This window comes from Pristiophorus japonicus, chromosome 9 (assembly GCF_044704955.1).
Source record: "Pristiophorus japonicus isolate sPriJap1 chromosome 9, sPriJap1.hap1, whole genome shotgun sequence".
NCBI classification, from domain to species: domain Eukaryota; kingdom Metazoa; phylum Chordata; class Chondrichthyes; family Pristiophoridae; genus Pristiophorus; species Pristiophorus japonicus.
Genome location: NC_091985.1, coordinates 74288996 through 74311245, shown reverse-complemented (window position 1 = coordinate 74311245; position 22250 = coordinate 74288996). Strand labels below are relative to the sequence as shown.

The 22250-nt window shown below is 45.4% G+C and overlaps 1 protein-coding gene across 1 annotated transcript in view; it reads right to left on the bottom strand.

The window, feature by feature from the left end:
- Nucleotides 1–5258, bottom strand: part of LOC139272634 (spermatogenesis-associated protein 7 homolog) — a 296319-nt gene extending 291061 nt beyond the window's left edge. Inside the window, exon 1 of the mRNA XM_070888711.1 lies at nucleotides 5190–5258. Within this exon, the coding sequence (XP_070744812.1) occupies nucleotides 5190–5208 (19 nt within the window). The 5' untranslated portion in view covers nucleotides 5209–5258. The remainder of the gene's footprint in view (nucleotides 1–5189) is intronic.
- Nucleotides 5259–22250: the final 16992 nt, after the last annotated feature.

Sequence of the window (22250 nt, the reverse complement as noted above, 5' to 3'; positions counted from 1 at the left end):
CGTGGATTGAGAACTGGTTGGCAAACAGGAAGCAAAGAGTAGGATTAAATGGGTACTTTTCAGAATGGCAGGCAGTGACTAGTGGGGTACCGCAAGGTTCTGTGCTGGGGCCCCAGCTGTTTACATTGTACATTAATGATTTAGACGAGGGGATTAAATGTAGTATCTCCAAATTTGCGGATGACACTAAGTTGGGTGGCAATGTGAGCTGCGACGTGGATGCTATGAGGCTGCAGAGTGACTTGGATAGGTTAGGTGAGTGGGCAAATGCATGGCAGATGAGGTATAATGTGGATAAATGTGAGGTTATCCACTTTGGTGGTAAAAACAGAGAGACAGACTATTATCTGAATGGTGACAGATTAGGAAAAGGGGAGATGCAATGAGACCTGGGTGTCATGGTACATCAGTCATTGAAGGTTGGCATGCAGGTACAGCAGGCGGTTAAGAAAGCAAATGGCATGTTGGCCTCCAGAGCGAGGGGATTTGAGTACAGGGGCAGGGAGGTGTTACTACAGTTGTACAGGGCCTTGGTGAGGCCACACCTGGAGTATTGTGTACAGTTTTGGTCTTCTAACTTGAGGAAGGACATTCTTGCTATTGAGGGAGTGCAGCGAAGGTTCAGCAGACTAATTCCCGGGATGGTGGGACTGACATATCAAGAAAGACTGGATCAACTGGGCTTGTATTCACTGGAATTCAGAAGAATGAGAGGGGATCTCATAGAAACGTTTAAAATTCTGAGGGGTTTAGACAGGTTAGATGCAGGAAGAATGTTCCCAGTGTTGGGGAAGTCCAGAACCAAGGGGCACAGTCTAAAGATAAGGGGTAAGCCATTTAGGACCGAGATGAGGAAAAATGTCTTCACCCAGAGAGTGGTGAACCTGTGGAATTCTCTACCACAGAAAGTTGTTGAGGCCAATTCACTAAATATATTCAAAAAGGAGTTAGATGTAGTCTTTACTACTAGGGGGATCAAGGGGTACGGCGAGAAAGCAGGAATGGGGTACTGAAGTTGCATGTTCAGCCATGAACCCATTGAATGGCGGTGCAGGCTCGAAGGGCCGAATGGCCTACTCCTGCACCTATTTTCTATGTTTCTATGTTTCTATGTTTCCCTGGAAAATTTGCATTTACTGCCATGATTATTTGCTTGTGGTCGACAACGAGTTGCACATTCAGGGAGTGGAATTCCTTTCGGTTCCGAAACACCTCTGCATCCTGAAAAGGTACTCGCAAGGCGATGTGCGTACAGTCTATTGCTCCCTGCACCTTGGGTAAGTTTGCTATTCTCGAGAAACCCAAAGCCCTCTCATTCAGTGCCTCCCTGGTCATAGGGAAGTTTATAAAGTCCATCCTGCGAGCGTAAAGGGCTTTAGGCACCTGACGAATGCAGCAATGTGTGGCGTGCTGAGAGATACCGCAAATATATGAGGCCTGAAAAGAGCCCGATGCATAGAAGGAAAGTTTTGCAGTAACCTTAACCTCAATGGGCAGTGCGATTCTGATTGTGCTGGTAGGCTGCAGATCTCCCTTAATTAGTTGGCATATCTCACTGATGACCTCCTTTCAGAAGAGCAGCCTCCTAAGGCACATGTTATCGGATAAGTCCAGGTTTGGTCGCTTAACCCTGTAAATGTGTTGGGTGTAAGGTCTCTTCCTCCTCAACAGTCTGCCACCTCTTTGATTGGGCACATAATCTCTTCAATAAATCTTCTCCCCTCTCTATTCTGCAGCATGTGAGTAGTCGTCAACACTGGCTGAGAAATTATAGGCCCCATTACTGTAAATGCCCTATTATGTCTTCAAAATTATTAAATTGTCCTCTACAAACGCAATAGAAACTCAAAATTCACCACAATGTCATTAGATGGTTGTCAAGATTTTGAAACGCCCTTAAAATCACTCACAAATTATTTCAATGCTCCCATGAACTTGAAGCAGCCTTTTATTAAAAGTCCTTCGAATTACAAAATGGCATCCATACCGATGGGTTAAGGTCAGGTGAGTGCAGCGTTTCTTGAGCGTCTTTTTGGCGCGAGCGATCATTTGGGCGGTATATGGGCGAGATGTCGAAAGTAGCATTCGCCGATAATCTGGTCGGTATTTTGGCGTTTGTTTCAATTATAAACAGTCTTCTGGGCAGTGCACAAGTGATGGCGTCAGATTTTATTCAAAAAATATGGGTGGGCAGTTCAGCTAATTCCCAGTGATAATTGTATGCCAAAAGTTATGCCGGCAATAAATGGGTGATAATTGGGCGTTAGTTTCCATTTATAACCAAATATGGATGATAAACTCAATCTCAGCGGTTAAATGGGCGGTAAGTGGGTGGCAAATAGACAGATATATGACAAAAGTCTAGCCCCTTTGTTTAGGCTTGTATTTTCCTTAAGAAAACCTCCCGTTTTCGGGTGGTATAGATGCAATCGGGCAATTAAATTGAGGCATGGAGTTCCTCCGGTGAAATCTTGCCCCCAAAAATAGCTGCCACGATTTCCCTCTTGTGACCCAGATCTGTCCACCAGAAGCGCACCTGCTATATGCAAATGAAGCAGCGAAGCATGGCCAAATATCACCTGAAGTTTCTCTTTGTTTCTACTCACATATCACCCTGAAAATCACTGCTACTGTAAATATGTTACAGGTGCAGCATCCAAAATCCAGAGTTCTGTAATCCTAAATGTTTTGTAATCCAGACTCCGGACCGATCGGTGGCAGGGTTGTCCAGAATCCATAATCCGGAATCCGGACCCGCTGACCCTGCCGACCTCGGGGTCCCGCTACTGCCTGACCTCGGGTCTCACCTCACCGCCCTGCTCGCCACTGCCCTTACCTTGGGGCTTCCTCGCCAGCCTGCCCGAATAGCTTCATCATGGCAGGGCCCACCCGAACAGCTGCTCCTCGGCGGGGCCCACCTGAACAGTTCCTCCTCGGCAGGGCCCGCCCGAACAGTTCCTCCTCGGCGGGGCCCGCCTGAACATCTCCTCCTCGGCGGGGCCCGCCTGAACAGCTCCCACCCGACGACCTCATTGACAGGGCCGGTGGCCCAAACAGCTCCTCGACGGGGACCCCCCTCCCCCTTTCTGACATTATGAAATCTGGAAATACCCGAACCTGGGCTTGGGTCTTTCCGGATTTGTGACGTCAGAAAGACGATCCAAAATCTGGAAAAACTCAGAATCCGCAAGAGCCTCGATCTCAAGGATTCCGGATTCTGGATGCTGCAACTGTTTGAGGAAATGTAGCAGCATGGAAATAAACTTGGTTGATGGACAGAAAAATAAAAGTTGGGGTAAATGGGTACTGCTTAGATGGAGAAGGGTTGGAAATGGTGTATGCCAGGGGTCAGGGTTGGGTCCACTTTTGCGCTAGGTATATATAGATGATCCTACCATGTGTATACGGAACACAAACTCAAAATTTGCCGACGACACAAAAAATGGGGGTTCAGCAAGTTGTAAGGAGGATTGTAAAAGACTTCAGGAAGACACAAATTATTGGAAGGGGGAGACAGATGCAGACTACTTCCATTAGTTAAGGTGTCTGCAATGAGGGGGAAATCAATTTAAAAATATCACTAAGAGAGTGAGGGGAGAGTTTAGAAGAAATTTCTTTACATAGAGGGTTGCTGGAGCATGGACTAATTTGCCAGAGGGAATGATTGAGACCATTGCTTCTTCTAAGAGAAAATCAGTTAGTATTTGAAGCATAGAAAGATAAAACACATTTTCATTCATTCCTGGAATGTGGGCGTCGCTGGCAAGGCTAGAGTTTGTTGCCCATCCCTAATTCTTCCCTTGAGAAGAACCGCTGCAGTCCATGTGGTGAAGGTACTCCATTGTGATGGTAGGGAGGGAGTTCCAGGATTTTGAGCCAGCGACAATGAAGGAACGTCACTATAGTTCCAAGTCAGGATGGTGTGTGACTTAGAGGGAAACTTGGAGGTGACGGTGTTCCCATGCACCCGCTGTCCTTGTCTGTCCCGGTGGTAGAGATTGCAGGTTTGGGAGGTGCTGTCAAAGAAGCTTGGTGAGTTTCTGCAGAGCATCTTGGAGATGGTATACACTGCAGCCATGGTGCACCAGTGTAAAGGGAGTGAATGTTTAAGGTGGTGGATGGGGTGCCAATCAAGCGGGTTGCTTTGTCCTGGATAGTGTTGAGCTTCTTGAGTGTTGTTGGAGCTGCACTCACCCAGGCAAGTGGAGAGTATTCCATCATACTCCTCCTGACTTGTGCCTTGTAGATGATGGAAAGGCTTTGGGAAGTCAGGAGGTGAGACTCTCGCCACAGAATAACCAGCCCCTGACCCGCTCTTGTTGCCACAGTGTTTATGTGGCTGGTCCAGTTAAGTTTCTGGTCAATGGTGATGCCCGAGATGTTGATGGTGGAGGATTCAATGCTGCTAATGCCGTTGAATGTCAAAGGGTGGTGGTTAGACTCTCTCTTGTTGGAGACAATAATTTTCTGGCAGTTGTGTGACACGTATGATACTTGCCACTTATTAGCCCAAGCCTGAATGTAGCCTGGGTATGGACCGTTTCATTATCTGAGGAGTTACGAATGGAACTGCACTTTGGGAAGAGAGCATGGCAGAGGGATTAGTTTTGAATTATTTTAGCCAAGAGCTGGTATAGACAATGGTCTCTCGTGGTCATCTTCTGTGCTGTAAACATAAATGGTGCTTTTCTATAGGAATATATGGAACCATGGTGCACCAGGACATGCTTGATACACTTCATACCGCGTAACACACTCTCTCCCGTGTGACTTAAAGGATCATTCATTTTAAGAATTTGCCTTTTTCCTAAGTTAATGTAAAACATCGTTTTTATTACAGAAAAACATAACAGAATTTTAAAAAGTCAGATAGTTGATACGATATAATGGTAAACACTTAAATTAAAACATTTAAATCAATGTTATACAGCTATAAAATGTTTTTAACCGAGGATAGGAAGCTGAGGCTGTATAAATCCAGACTTTATAATGGAGCCACGGATGAGAGTGGCTGTTAATTGTGGCTGCGCTATTTCAATATTTTCGACATGAACTTTATCACCTGCAGTTCCTCAACCTGTGATTTACAAATTAACTAATAATACAGCCCGCGGTTAGTGCATTTTACTCTGCAGAATGGCGCAATTTAATTCATATTTTCCAACAAATATAAAGGTCGATTTTCTTACCCTTTTTAGTTGATGTCATTTTCTCACAGGTTTATTTTTTTTATTCTTACTCAGCTGTTGGCATTCAGGTTGCAAAAAAGTCTATTGATGGACAGCAGGAATAGCCAATCAAACGCTGCGATTTAACACTGGAGCACCAATCAGTGCGTTTTGTGGGCGGGAATTCTAATAATTTACGATAGCATTGCTATGCCAACGGGGAGTTGCCACTTAGTGCGTGGTTGCCAAGCGCAAAGGGCTTGTACAATCTGTACATTCCGTCAAGTTATTGTCATTGAAAGGCATTTTCTGTGCTTTTTTTTTGTTACTTTTAAAATGATAAGTAGGCGGAATCTCCTACCACGCAGTGTATCATTTATTCGATCACATTTATATCATCACATTTAAACAGTAATACTCAGATCTTCCAACATAAGCTTTTCGGTGGAATTTAGTGATAGAAGCAGAGACCGTGCAGAGAATGGTTACAGCACAGCTAGTCCCACTCCTCCGTTAACATATTCCAAATGTATTATGGGTCTACCTCTACGGCGGACTGCGCCACTATAACTTTGTCGGAAATACGGCGAAAATCCCGTTTACACACGGAAATGGAATTGCTTCTGCACTTCTGATTAAATTGCAGCAACAAAAGGTCTGAGGAAATGCAGGGCCATTTAAGAATAGGTTAAGTAGGTGAGGGGAAATTGTATTAAGGGATATGGGAACAGGATGGGCACAGGGGGTTAGGATTAATACTCGTGCGGAGGATAAACACCAACACTAACATAGACCATTACTTCCCAGATCCCCTCCAAATCACACACCATCCTAACTTACAAATATATAATTTTCCTTCATCATCGCTGGGTCGAGATCCTGGAACTCCCTCACCAACAGCACTCTGGGAGTACCTTCAGCACACGGACTGCAGCGGTTCAAGAAGGCGGCTCACCACCACCTTCTCAAGGGCAATTAGGGATGGGCAATAAATGCTGGCCGTGCCACCAATGCCCACATCCCATGAATGAACGAATAATAAAAAAGAAATACAACACAGAAACAGACTGTTTGGCCCAACCACTCCATGTTGCCGGTTATCTTCCATGCGAAAAAATTGTCCAAATAGCATTTATCTGTTCTTCCCCAATCCAAACGTACTTCCTCCTGCATCTGCCCCGGAAAAAAACTCTCTCCAAACTGTATTACAACTGCGCTTATTGATATGTCCTTGGCTGGCTCTGTTGCACAGAAGGGCAGGAAAAAGAGTGGGAGAGCGATAGTGATAGGGGATTCAATGGTGAGGGGAATAGATAGGCGTTTCTGCGGCCGCAACCGAGACTCCAGGATGGTATGTTGCCTCCCTGGTGCAAGGGTCAAGGATGTCTCGGAGCGGGTGCAGGACATTCTGAAAAGGGAGGGAGAACAGCCAGTTGTCATGGTGCACATTGGTACCAACGACATAGGTAAAAAAAGGGATGAGGTCCTACGAAACGAATTTAAGGATCTAGGAGCTAAATTAAAAAGTAGGACCTCAAAAGTAATAATCTCGGGATTGCTACCAGTGCCACGTGCTAGTCAGAGTAGGAATCGCAGGATAGCGCAGATGAATACGTGGCTTGAGCAGTGGTGCAGCAGGGAGGGATTCAAATTCCTGGGGCATTGGAACCGGTTCTGGGGGAGGTGGGACCAGTACAAACCAGACGGTCTGCACCTGGGCAGGACCGGAACCAATGTCCTAGGGGGAATGTTTGCTATTGCTGTTGGGGAGGAGTTAAACTAATATGGCTGGGGGGATGGGAACCAATGCAGGGAGATGGAGGGAGACAAAATGGAGGCAAAAGCAAAAGACAGAACGGAGATGAGGAAAAGTGGAGGGCAGAGAAACCCAAGGCAAAGAACAAAAAGGGCCACTGTACAGAAAAATTCTAAAAGGACAAAGGGTGTTAAAAAAACAAGCCTGAAGGCTTTGTGTCTTAATGCAAGGAGTATCCGCAATAAGGTGGATGAATTAACTGTGCAAATAGATGTTAACAAATATGATGTGATTGGGATTACGGAGACGTGGCTCCAGGATGATCAGGGCTGGGAACTCAACATCCAGGGGTATTCAACATTCAGGAAGGATAGAATAAAAGGAAAAGGAGGTGGGGTAGCATTGCTGGATAAAGAGGAGATTAATGCAATAGTTAGGAAGGACATTAGCTTGGATGATGTGGAATCTATATGGGTAGAGCTGCAGAACACCAAAGGGCAAAATACGTTAGTGGGAGTTGTGTACAGACCTCCAAACAGTAGTAGTGATGTTGGGGAGGGTATCAAACAGGAAATTAGGGGTGCATGCAATAAAGGTGCAGCAGTTATAATGGGTGACTTTAATATGCACATAGATTGGGCGAGCCAAACTGGAAGCAATACGGTGGAGGAGGATTTCCTGGAGTGCATAAGGGATGGTTTTCTAGACCAATATGTCGAGGAACCAATTAGGGGGGAGGCCATCTTAGACTGGGTGTTGTGTAATGAGAGACGATTAATTAGCAATCTCATTGTGCGAGGCCCCTTGGTGAAGAGTGACCATAATATGGTGGAATTCTGCATTAGGATGGAGAATGAAACAGTTAATTCAGAGACCATGGTCCAGAACTTAAAGAAGGGTAACTTTGAAGGTATGAGGCGTGAATTGGCTAGGATAGATTGGCTGAATGATACTGAAGGGGTTGACTGTGGCTGGGCAATGGCAGATATTTAGAGACCGCATGGATGAACTACAACAATTGTACATTCCTGTCTGGCGTAAAAATAAAAAAGGGAAGGTGGCTCAACCGTGGCTATCAAGGGAAATCAGGGATAGTATTAAAGCCAAGGAGGTGGCATACAAATTGGCCAGAAATAGCAGTGAACCCGGGGACTGGGAGAAATTTAGAACTCAGCAGAGGAGGACAAAGGGTTTGATTAGGGCAGGGAAAATGGAGTACGAGAAGAAGCTTGCAGGGAACATTAAGGCGGATTGCAAAAGTTTCTATAGGTATGTAAAGAGAAAAAGGTTAGTAAAGACAAACGTAGGTCCCCTGCAGTTAGAATCAGGGGAAGTCATAACTAGGAACAAAGAAATGGCAGACCAATTGAACAAGTACTTTGGTTCGGTATTCACTAAGGAGGACACTAACAACATTCCGGATATAAAAGGGGTCTGAGGGTCTAGTAAGAAGGAGGAACTGAGGGAAATCTTTATTAGTCGGGAAATTGTGTTGGGGAAATTGATGGGATTGAAGGCCGATAAATCCCCAGGGCCTGATGGTCTGCATCCCAGAGTACTTAAGGAGGTGGCCTTGGAAATAGTGGATGCATTGACAGTCATTTTCCAACATTCCATTGATTCTGGATCAGTTCCTATCGAGTGGAGGGTAACCAATGTAACCCCACTTTTTAGGAAAGGAGGGAGAGAGAAAACAGAGAATTATCGACCGGTCAGCCTGACCTCAGTAGTGGGTAAAATGATGGAATCAATTATTAAGGATGTCATAGCAGTGCATTTGGAAAATGGTGACATGATAGGTCCAATTCAGCATGGATTTGTGAAAGGGAAATCATGCTTGACAAACCTTCTGGAATTTTTTGAGGATGTTTCCAGTAAAGTGGACAAGGGAGAACCAGTTGATGTGGTGTATTTGGACTTTCAGAAGGCTTTCGACAAGGTCCCACACAAGAGATTAATGTGCAAAGTTAAAGCACATGGGATTGGGGGTAGTGTGCTGACGTGGATTGAGAACGGGTTGTCAGACAGGAAGCAAAGAGTAGGAGTAAATGAGTACTTTTCAGAATGGCAGGCAGTGACTAGTGGGGTACCGCAAGGTTCTGTGCTGGGGCCCCAGCTGTTTACATTGTACATTAATGATTTAGAAATGGGGATTAAATGTAGTCTCTCCAAATTTGCGGATGACACTAAGTTGGGTAGCAGTGTGAGCTGCGAGGAGGATGCTATGAGGCTGCAGAGTGACTTGGATAGGTTAGGTGAGTGGGCAAATGCATGGCAGATGAAGTATAATGTGGATAAATGTGAGGTTATCCACTTTGGTGGTAAAAACAGAGAGACAGACTATTATCTGAATGGTGACAGATTAGCAAAAGGGGAGGTGCAACGAGACCTGGGTGTCATGGTACATCAGTCATTGAAGGTTGGCATGCAGGTACAGCAGGCGGTTAAGAAAGCAAATGGCATGTTGGCCTTCATAGCGAGGGGATTTGAGTACAGGGGCAGGGAGGTGTTGCTACAGTTGTACAGGGCCTTGGTGAGGCCACACCTGGAGTATTGTGTACAGTTTTGGTCTCCTAACTTGAGGAAGGACATTCTTGCTATTGAGGGAGTGCAGCGAAGATTCACCAGACTGATTCCTGGGATGGTGGGACTGACCTATCAAGAAAGACTGGATCAACTGGGCTTGTATTCACTGGAGTTCAGAAGAATGAGAGGGGACCTCATAGAAACGTTTAAAATTCTAAGGGGTTTAGACAGGTTAGATGCAGGAAGAATGTTACCAATGTTGGGGAAGTCCAGAACCAGGGGTCACAGTCTAAGGATAAGGGGTAAGCCATTTAGGACCGAGATGAGGAGAAACTTCTTCACCCAGAGAGTGGTGAACCTGTGGAATTCTCTACCACAGAAAGTAGTTGAGGCCAATTCACTAAATATATTCAAAAGGGAGTTAGATGAAGTCCTTACTACTCGGGGGATCAAGGGGTATGGCGAGAAAGCAGGAAGTGGGTACTGAATTTGCATGTTCAGCCATGAACTCATTGAATGGCGGTGCAGGCTAGAAGGGCCGAATCGCCTACTCCTGCACCTATTTTCTATGTTTCTATGTTACTATACAGTACAAATGCACACGAGACCCATGCTTGAGAGAAGGTCACTCTGTGACCAGCAACTTTTATTCCAGCACTGAAGTGCTGAAGGTGGGTGGTGCTTCCCCTTTTATACCTGAAAGACCAGGTTAGGCGTGTCTCCCACAAGTTCACCACCTAGTGGTCAATGTTCTCACAGTGTACAATGAGTCAGTTTATACATGGGTTACAATGCTGGTTAAGTACATGACATCACCTCCCCCTCAAAGTCTTATTGGGATCACAGGTTAAGTCTCTTTGGTGGTTTACGCTCCCTTGTAGAGCACCTGAGTTGGGGCTCTGGTTGCTGAGCGTTGGCCTGAGTGTCTGCTGTTTGCGGTGCCTCAGGCCTGTCCGGACTGCCCACAGTGATTGGGCTCTCCTCCACTTGGTTCCGGTGTTCGGCCACCTGTGGAGGAGTGAACTCTACATCATGTTCTTCCTCTGTTTCTTCTATGGGGTTGCTGAACCTCCTTTTTGTTTGATCCACGTGTTTGCGGCAGATTTGTCCATTGGTAAGTTTAACGACCAGAATCCTATTCCCCTCTTTGGCAATCACAGTGCCTGCGAGCCATTTAGGCCCTGTAGCGTAGTTGAGAACAAAGACAGGGTCATTGGCATCAATACATCGTGCCCTCGCATTCCCATCATGGTAGTCACATTGTGACTGGCGCTTGCTCTCAACAATTTCTTTCATGGTGGGGTGTACAAGGGATAACCTAGTTTTGAGCGTCCTTTTCATTAGCAGCTCTGCGGGTGGAACCCCTGTGAGCGAGTGTGGTCGGGATCTATTGGCCAACAGGAGGCGTGATAAGCGGCTTTGTAGGGAACCCCCTTGGATTCTGAGCATCCCCTGTTTGATTATCTGCACTGCTTGTTCCGCTTGGCCGTTTGAGGCCGGCTTGAACGGTGCCGTTCTGATATGGTTGATACCATTTCCTGCCATGATGTCCTGGAATTCAATGCTTGTAAAGCACGGGCCATTGTCGCTGACCAAGACGTCAGGTAGACCATGGGCGGCGAACATTGCCCGTAGACTTTCTACCGTGGTCGAGGATGTGCTTGAATTGAGAATGTCAAACTCGATCCATTTGGAATAGGCGTCTACTACAACCAAAAACATTTTTCCCATGAAAGGACCTGCGTAGTCCACATGGATGCGTGACCATGGTTTGGCGGGCCAGGACCAAGGGTTAAGGGGGGCTTCCCTGGGGTCATTGCCCAACTGGGCGCACATGGTGCACCTGCGAACACAAAGTTCCAGGGCTGCATCTTTTCCTGGCTTTCAATTGCCTTCATCATGACAGTACCCGGGTGCTCATTGTGGAGTTCTCTGATGAACATCTCTCTGCCCATCTGGGGCATGGCTACTCGGTTTCCCCATAGTAGGCAATCGGCCTGAATCGAGAGTTCATCCTTGCGCCTGTGAAATGGTTTGAATTCCTCAGGGCATGCCCTGTATGTGGCTGCCCAGTCCCCATTAAGGACACATTTCTTGACTAAAGACAGTAGCGGGTCTCTATTTGTCCAGACTTGCATCTGACGGGTTGTCACTGGTGAGCCTTCGCTTTAGAAAGTTTCCACAGCCATGACCATCTCAACAGCATGCTCGGTTGCCCCCTCGGTGGTGGCTAGTGGGAGCCTGCTGAGTGCATCGGCACAGTTTTCAGTGCCCGGTCTGTGCTGAATTATATAGCCATAGGCGGCTAACGTGAGTGCCCACCTCTGTATGCGGGCTGAGACATTTGCATTTATGGTCTTGTTGTCGGCCAAAAGGGACGTTAGGGATTTATGATGTGTCTCCAGCTCAAATTTCCTGCCGAACAGGTACTGGTGCATTTTTTTTACAGCATATACACATGCAAGCGCTTCCTTTTCTACCATCCCGTAGCCCCATTCTGCCTGGGACAGACTTTTGGAGGCATAAGCAACCGGCTGTAACTGACCCTTGGCATTAACATGCTGCAACACACATCCGACCCCATAGGACAACACTTTGCACGTTAAAACAAGTTTCTTACATGGGCCATATAGCGTTAACAGATTGTTGAAGCATAACAAATTTCGTGCTCTATCAAAAGCCCTTTCCTGGCTGTCCCCCCAGACCCATTCACGACCTTTGTGTAGGAGCATGTGTAGCGGTTCTAACAGCATGCTCAATTTGGGAAGAAAGTTACCAAAATAGTTCAGGAGCCCCAGGAACGAACGCAGCTCCATCGTGTTACGGGGACTGGTGCTCTGTGAAGCGCTTCTATTTTGAACGCAGGAGGTCTGATCCCATCTGCTGCTACCCTCATCCTCAGGAATTCTACCTCTGGAGCTAGGAAGACGCACTTCACCTTTTTCAGTCGCAGACCTACACGGTCCAGTCTGCATAGCACCTCTTCCAGGTTGCGGAGGTGTTCTTCAGTATCACAGCCCGTGATGAGGATGTCGTCTTGAAAAACCACTGTCCTTGGAATCGACATGAGGAGGCTTTCCATATTGCATTGAAAGATCGCGGCGGCCGAGTGAATCCCAAATGGACATCTGTTGTACTCAAACAACCCCTTGTGTGTTGTGATGGTGGTCAGCTTCTTCAACTCAATCGGCAGCTCCTGGGTCATGTAAGCTGAGGTTAGGTCCAATTTTAAAAAAGGTTTGCCACCGGATAGCGTCGCGAAGAGGTCCTCTGCTCTCGGTAGCGGGTACTGGTCTTGGAGTGACACCCTATTGATGGTGGCCTTGTAATCGCCACATATCCTGACCGACCCATCCACCTTGAGCACCGGCACAATTGGGCTCGTTCAGTCACTGAATTCGACTGGCGAGATGATACCTTCCCTCAGCAGGCGGTCCAATTCGCATTCTAACTTTTCCCGCATCATGTACGGCACCGCTCTGGCCTTGTGGTGTACTGGCCTGACATCCGGGTTTATGTGAATCACTACCTTGGTCCCCATGAAAGTGCCAATGCCGGGCTGAAATAGTGAGTCAAATTTGTCCAGGGCCTGTGAGTATGATATTCGCTCCACAGAAGAAATTGCATTGACATCGCCCCATTTCCAGTTCATGACAGCCAGCCAACTCCTCCCCAGTAATGCGGGACCGTCCCCCAGAACAATCCAGAGTGGCAACCTGTTCTCCGAATCTTTGTGGGTCACGACTACCGTGGCGCTGCCTAGCACCGGAATGATTTCCTTTGTATATGTCCGTAGCTGTGCGTCAATCGGCAATAATTTTGGCCTCCTGGCCTTGGATGCCCACAACTTGTCGAACTGTTTGATATACATCAGGGACTGGCTGGCCCCTGTGTCTAGCTCCATTGATACTGGGATGCCATTGAGGAGCACTTTCATCATTATCAGTGGCATCCTGGTGTATGAACTGTATATGTGCTCCACATGAACTCGCTGAACTTCAGCTTCCAGCGATTTCCACCAGTATTCATTTGGCCTCATAGGGCTTACATCATCTCCATCCTCCTCGTACATCAATCTGGCTGCAGGCTTCCTGCACATACGTGCCAAGTGACCGCTGATGTTGCAATTTCTGCAGGCATATTGCTGATACCTGCAAGCTCTGGCTGTGTGTTTGCCTCCACACCTCCAACATGAGCCGTTGTTGGAACCAAAAGGCCCATTACCAGTCGATCATCTCTGACTGTGTAACTGTTTTTAAGCACACCATTAACAGGTGTTGATGGCCCCATTACTGGCCGCATTGTCCCTTGCGATGGCGTGCATCGCCGTTCAGCTAACCATTGATTCTGTTGAATTCCCCCTTTGGATTCGACTACATGCTCGGGCATGTCCCATTGCCACTGTCTGCCTGGGGAACTGTGTGCCGCGTTAACAATGTTGACTCCCTGTCCATTTGCTGCATTTAAACCAAGATTTTTGTCAAACATCATTCTGGTCTTTTCCTCCCCTGAGATAAATGTCTGGGCCATCAAAGCAACTGTTTCCAGGGTTAAGTCTTTGGTCTCAATCAGTTTCCTGAAAACCCCAGCATGCCCGATGCCCTCAATAAAAAAGTCTCACAGCATCTCCGCTCTACATGTATCTGGGAACTTACATAGGCTCGCCAGTTGCTGGAGGTCTGCCACGAAGTCTGGAACGCTTTGTCCTTCTCGCCGCCGGTGCGTATAAAACCGATGTCTCGCCATGTGCATGCTGCTCGCTGGTTTAAAGTGTTCCCCGATCAACTTACTGAGCTCTTCAAAAGTCTTGTCCGCCGGCTTCTCTGGCGCTAGAAGGTCCTTCATCAGGGAGTACGTTCTGGATCCACAAACCGTCAGGAGATGAGCCCTGCGTTTGTCGGCCGAATCCTGTCCCAGCCATTCCTTAGTGACGATACTTTGCTGTAGTCTCTCAATAAAGTCGTCCCAATCATCACCAACACAGTACCTCTCGCCTGTGCTGCTAGTGGCCATGCTCGCGTGGTTTAAATCCCAGTTTCTCGTCGCCAATGATATGTCCTTACTATACAGTATAAATGCACACGAGGCCCATGCTTGAGAGAAGGTCACTCTGTGACCAGCAACTTTTATTCCCAGCACTGAAATTATGAAGGTGTCTCCCATAAATTCACCACCTAGTGGTCAATCTTCTCACAGTGTACAACTAGTCAGTTTATACATGGGTTACAATGACAGTTAAATACATGACACTTATCAACTCCAATCTGTCCAACCTTTGGCCCTCTTTTAACAATGACATTTCTGCAGCCACCGATCTGCTCAACCACACTCTCATTACCACCTTTGATGCCCTAGTAGCTATGAAAATTATTACTCGCTCCCATCCTGGCCGTTCCCACTCGTACTGCCCTAATCTATGCTCCCTCAGGTCAAAAGGGCGCAGACTTGAATGGATGTGGCGGACAACTGGTTTAGCCATTCACCACCATATTTGGCTGGAACACATAAAACACTATCGGTTCTTACTCTTGTCTACAAAAACTGCTCACTATTCCAGGATCACTCTCCTCAAAAAAACAACCCTTGACCCCACTTTGCTTGCTAGCGATCACCCCATCACCATCCTCTCTTTCCTGTCCAAAGTTCTTGAACTTGTTGTCGCCTCCCAAATCCGTGACCATCTTTCCACGAATTCAATGTTTGAATCCCTTCAATCTGGTTTTCGCCCCTGCCACAGTACTAAAACTGCTGTCATCAAAGTCACAAATGACATCCATTGTGAGTGTGACAAAAGTAAATGATCCCTCCTCATCTTTCTGGACCTGTTTGCAGTCTTTGACACAGTTGACCACTCCATCCTCCTCCAATATCTAGCTGGGTGAGACTGCACTCACCTGGTTCCATTTTTAACTATCTAATTGTAACCAGAAAATCTCCTGCAGTGGCTTCTCTTCCCACTCCCACATCGTTACCTCTGGTGTCCCCCAAAGATCTGTCCTTGACCCCTCTTATTTCTCATCTATATGCTGCCCCTTGGCGATATCATCCGAAAACATGGAGTCAGTTTCCATATGTACGCCGACAACACCCAGCTCTACCTCTCCACCACTTCTGTCGACCCCTGCTTGGTATCTAAATTGTCAGATTGCTTGTCCGACATCCAGTACTCCTTGAACAAAAATTTTCTCCAATTAAATATTGGGAAGACCAAAGCCATTATCTTTGGTCCCCGCCACAAACTGCGTTCCCTAACCACTGACTCCATCCCTCTCCCGAACATCAATCTGACAGTGAACAAGACTGTTCACAACCTAGGTGTCATATTTGACCCTGAAATGTGTTTCCTGCCACATATCTACGACATAACTAAAGACGCCTTTTACCACCTCCATAACTTTACCCACCTCCGCCCCTGCCTCAGCTCTTCTGCTGCTGGAACCCTCATTCATGCCTTTGTTACCTCTCGACTTGACTACTCCAACTCACTCCTGGCCGACCTCCCACATTCCACACTACGTAAACTTGAGGTCATCCAAAACTCAGCAGCCTGTGAATTCACTCGCACCAAATCCTGATCACCCATCACCCCTGTGCTTTCTCACTTATATTGGCTCCCAGTTAAACAATGCCTTGATTTCAAAATTCTCATCCTTGTTTACAAATCACTCCATAGCCTTGCCCCTCCCTATCTCTGGAATCTTTTTCAGCCTCACAACCTCACATGATGTCTGCGCTCCTCAAATTCTGGCCTCTTGAACATCCCTCATTATAACTGCTCAACCGTTGGTGGACGTGCCTTCAGCTGCCTGGGCCCTAAGCTCTGGAGCTTCCTCCCTTTCTTCTCTTTCCTCTTTTAAGACGCTCCTTAAAACCTATCTCTTTAAACAGCTTTTGGTCATCTGCCTTAATTTCTTCTTTTGTGGCTCAGTGTCGAATATATCTGTTTTGTCTTGTAATACTGTTGTGAAGCACCTTGGGACATTTTACTACATTAAAGGCACTATATAAATGACAGTTATTATTATTATTACTTCTGTTCCCATGAATAGTTTCTGCCTCAACCATTAATCCTGGAGTGAGTTCCACGGCTTCACAACTCTTTGTGTAAAGATATTTCCCTGATCCTTTGTTCTAAATCTCTTAATATTTAATCTTGTATCTATGGCTCCTCATTCTAGACCCAACTACTGAACAGTCTACTTATAGCTACACTGTCACATTGTTCCATTATTGTAAATATTTCTGTTATATTGCCCCATGATCTCATTGTTGTAATGAGAAAAGCCCTAGTTTTTCAAGTCTTTCTTCCCCTTTGTATATTCTTATACCAGGAGGACACATCCTAGTGAATCTGTATTGTATTATCTCTAAAGCCTCACTATTCTAACTGTGTTCTTGTAAAGGTTTTATATAAGTTCAACGTTACCGCTTGGCTTTTATATTCTATACCAATTGTGATAAAACCTAGAATTCCATTAGACTACTTTTTATGGCTTAACAATGTGAAGGGCTACCTTTAGTGTGCTGTGATGTGCACCACAAATCCCTCTGCTCTTCCACAGAACCAACACTACTTCTATTCAGAATATAATTATTCGCTCCCCGGCCTGCAAGCACCATCGGAGCAGGCCAGCGAACGGAAGGAGCAGCGTGGCGGCATACCACCTCAGGGAGCAGCACGTGCTGGAGCAGGAGAGCAACAGCAGCGAAGCGGGCGACTGGATTGGACGTCACCAAGATCCAGGTCACTGATTGGAGCATGGGCAGGTACTGCAGGAGCAGCAAGGTTGGGGCGAAGCAGCGGCGTGAGATTATAGAGGGACCTGACCGAGGCGTGAGTTCGGGGCCCAGGAGAGGCGTGAGTTCGGGGCCCAGAAGAGGCGAGGGCCCAGGGGCAGCATGGGCCAGCCCACACTGCGATATGTGTGTGCACTAGATCTGTGCAGAAGGGCTGGTCTCCAGTTGTCTTGGTTAATCCTTGCCACTGGACCAAGACTTAACTCTGTCAAGCCCGTGTGGTGGCTGGTGTGCAACGGTCACCACACATTAAAAAAATCCACGCACAGGCATCTTCCACCCTTCAAGATTTAGTTTGGGACCTAAAATATTAGGTCCTTCATTGAAACACCTGTGAACTTTTTGGCGTGGAAGCAAATCATCCTCGACTCGAGTGACTGCCTATGATGATGATGTATGATTTGTTTTTGTTAACCAAAATGCATCACCTCTCACGTACTGATATTGAATTCCATCTACCACATTTTACTGCATTTCCCCTTCTGATTAATATTATTTTGCAGTTTCCTTTGGTCTTCTAAAGAATTGCTTTCATCTTCTATTTTGCCATTATCTGTTAATTTTGACATCACTCCCTCCAGGCTTACATCAAAATCATTGATAACCACAGTGAGCTGTAGTGGCCTCAGAATTGAACCCTGTGGTTCACCATTATTCACTTCTCTGAAAGACTGTCCTTAAATCCTTTTGTCTGTTTTCTCCCTCTGCGTATTGCAATGCATGCATTTTATACTGTTTTACTTTTTTAACACCCTTACTTCAGTCTTTTCCCCATTTATAACCAGTCCATTTGATTTTATTCCCCTATTTCATATCTTTCTTGCTAAGTTGTTTTCTGCATGATATATTATCCTCATCTATTTTTCCCTTTACAATTATCTAATCCTGGCTGTTTTTTCTTTCTCTGCCCTCCTTCCCTAGTTTAAATACTTCCATCTTTAATCCTTTTACCAATACATTAGCACCCTCATATTCAGATGTAGCCCTTCCTTGTGGATAGGCTCCCATTTGTCCCGGAACTGGTGCCAATGCCCAACAAAGTGGAATTCCGCTTCCTGACACCACACCTTTAGCCTTGTATTGATTTTCCTAATCCTTCCTATTCTAGTGTATGTCTAGGGATATAATGCTGAGATTGCCACCCAGGGCAATTCTGCTCCTAAACTTGCTTCATAATCTCCTACATTTCTCTTGCACGTTTTCAAGCCTTTCTTTACCTACATTATTGGCTCTCACTTCTTTTTATTATTCATTCTCAGAATATAGTCATCACTGGTAGGGGCCAGCATTTATTGACCCTCCCACTTGCCCTGTGAATGTGGTGGTGGGCCTTCTTCTTGAGCTGTGAGTAGTGGATTGATACAACTGACTGGCTTGCAAAGCCACGTCAGAGGGCACTTAATAGATCATTCTTTATTTTTTGCAGCGTTCCCTCAGTACAGCATTCGAGTGTCAGCCTGCTTACATCACTGGAATGGGGCTTGAACCTGCAACCTTTTGATTCAGAGTGCAATTACTTAGCCAAGGCTGACATCTAATGGGCCTGAAATTCAGGTTGGAGGCTTCCTTCGGACAAACATCTCTGACCCGAGAACTTTTTTACAAAATTACCTGGTGGTTCCGGAGGCGCCTGCGATTCTTGTGTGAGGCCTTCTCTTCAGTGTGACTGCACAATCAAGCAAGTACAGTATTCTCATTAACAGCAATGAGAACTCCGTATCTACGAGTTCTTATTGCTATCAATGAGAAAAAAAAACAAACACGTTAAACACAACATAAAAAATTCAAAAAACACCTCACATAATTAAAATGAATCGCGCACCGAAAACCGGCTTTTGCGAGGCCAGAATTTTAGCCCCAGTATGTCCTGTACTCTAATACCTGGATGGCAACCAATCATCTGGGACTGTCATTGTGGATTGCAGAAGATAACCTACCCCTCTAACTATTGAATCTCCTGTCACTACTCAATTTCTAATCTTTTACAACTTGAGCCATCTCTTGTTTGTTGGTGCCATTGAAATTTATTTGAAGGTCGAACCCAGGGTCCTCATTTACCTCAAGGAAGCTAGAGCTGGTTGGGCTTAATTGCCTGTTTCTGTGTCATAATTATTATCTAATAATTATTATCTAATAATTATGAAGGATAATGAATGTTTGATTAACACGATAACCTCAGAGGACAAACCAAATTCTTAAATGGAAGCAATTGAGAATGCACAATCTCATATGATTGATTTTATTATGCTTATTGCGATTTTCTCTTTGTTTCTCCTGAAAAGCAGTAATGCATGCTGCAGTAGGGTTCCATGAGCTCCGGCAGGTCTCTGGTATTTTGCCCAAATGGCAGTTCTTCATGTGCATTGTGCCTAGCCAGTTGACAGATTAATTGGGAGATGGGGACTCCTCAAAGCCCAAGGTTGAAAACTCTCCACTACAAACACAGCACTCAATTGGGAGAAGTGTGTTCTCTTATGTAGATATGAATACACCACAGTTTTTATAATAAATATATTTTTATATATTTTGAAAGGTGTGATCAAGACAGAAAAGTCATTCTACAATAATTGTACTGTTTGAAACTGTCTGTTATTATATATATTGTGAAATTGCAGCAGATGAACCTTTGTGCTGAGTTTGCATAACAAAATGTTTTCTAAGAGCTTTGTGGTATCAACGGTGGCGGGCAGTGAAGGTAGAACAGAACTGATAGCTTAGTACTGCTTAAATTGTTACCATAGCAACGGTGTCTATGTAACCACAGTACAGATGATCAGTAATAAACTGCTGTGAATTTTATATCTACTCGAAGCCTAAACAAGTCATCACAGGTGAAACATTATGTGAAAGGCTTTGAATTTTTTGTTGTGATAAGAACATAAGAACATAAGAAATAGGAGCAGGAGTAGGCCATATGGCTCCTCGAGCCTGCTCCACCATTCAATAAGACCATGGCTGATCTGATCATGGACTCAGCTCCACTTCCCCGCTTGCTCCCCATAATCCCTTATCCCCTTCTCGTTTAAGAAACTGTCTGTTTCTGTCTTAAATTTATTCAATGTCCCAGCTTCCACAGCTCTCTGAGGCAGCGAATTCCACAAATTTACAACCCTCTGAGAAAAGAAATTTCTCCTCATCTCTGTTTTAAATGGGCAGTCCCTTATTCTAAGATCATGCCCTCTAGTTGTAGTCTCCCCCATCAATGGAAACATCCTCTCTGCATCCACCTTGTCAAGCCCCCTCTTAATCTTATACGTTTCGATAAGATCACCTCTCATTCTTCTGAATTCCAATGAGCAGAGGTCCAACCTACTCAACCTTTCCTCATAAGTCAACCCCCTCAACCCCGGAATCAACCTAGTGAATCTTCTCTGAACTGCCTCCAAAGCAAGTATATCCTTTTGTAAATATGGAAACCAAAACTGCACGCAGTATTCCAGGTGTGGCCTCACCAATACCTTATATAGCTGTAGTAAAACTTCCCTGCTTTTATACTCCATCCCCTTTGCAATAAAGGCCAAGATACCATTGGCAAAGCATCTCCTCAGGGATGCAGAGAAGATTGGAAGAATTATAGTGAAAGCTAATCATGTTGTAACTAACGCAGAGGTCTGGAAGCAGGTTATAAGTGGTAAGTGCATACCATCTGCTCAGGTCATTCCCACAATAGTTAAACTGAGGGTGGCTATTCTCAGGTGCAAACCTGCATCTTACTATTCTACCCATGCTAAATTAGAGAACTAGCAAAATCTGACCAACCACTTCAAAAAAGCTGACGCAGCCTCCAAAACACTGAAAACTCAAGAACAGACCTGACATTTGAAAACAAGTAGTTACATGCTTTCTAACTTAAGTAGTAGGTATTTCTTCACTTTTATCGTAGGAAATAAAAGCATAAATATGTGAAAGTCTGAAGGCTTAATCTAAAAGTTGAAGGTAGTGCATTTCTGCAGACAGGGTGGGGTGAAGGGGGGCAGGGCAGGGCAGGACATGCGCTCCCACAAAGTTTTACATTGAAAATTATACATTCTGGTTAAACTCAAGTACTTTTACACTTCACAATTAATAGATTTTTCATTAAAAAAAGAAAAATAAAGTGACATTTGGATTTTCATCAGGCCAACCAGACAATTATTTACTCAAAAGTAATCTCAAAAGTCATACTCCCAGATTCAACGTCCAAAACCTCAGTTCAAAATGGTGCCAGCTCGACCCAGTTTACAGATATATTGCACTCCATTCAATTGACAGCCTTTTCACAAAGATAGTGTATTCTCCAACAACTTTCACCCGTTCCTTCATCAATTCAACTTGGCACGCTTATCCCTACTCCCCAACTTAGTTAAACTGCTACTCTTCAACCCCTCTCCTGTTCAAGTTGGTATTCTTGCCTCCCATTGAGAGTTCATGCTGGCACTCTCCCTCCCCACTCCCTCTTGGCTAATGCTGGCACTATCCTTCCTCCCCACACCTTCTCCCTTTATTCCCCCAAAGCACCACGCTCAGTTTCTGTACCTTTTCCCTCTCCCTTTAATTATCATTCAATTCTCCCTTCCTCTCTGTTCTACCCTCACCCCTTGCATTCTGCACCTCTTGTCTCATTCTGCTCGCTCCCTTTCCCTTGCATTGAGCATCCCTTCACTCCCCTTGCCATGCATTCTGCCATCTCCCCTCACCTGTTTGTACTTGAGACTAATGGCTAATAAACCAGATGCGCCCTGCTCACGTAACTCATGGCCCAGATTGTTGTCTCTGTATAGTGTAGGTGATAATTCCTGTTCTTGTAAAAAATGTGCTGCAGAGATTCTTAGCACACTAGAGGGGTATGTGGCAAGAGACGGAAATAAAGCAAATAATACATAAATTTTAATTTACTTATAAAATTAAAAATAAAACTTACTTGTAGAAAAAATGGATGGAAACAAAATGGTGACTGGACCTGAGACACAGCATCACCAATGGTTGAAAGCCTACAACTGTGCTGAAAATTAAAAGGGCTGGAC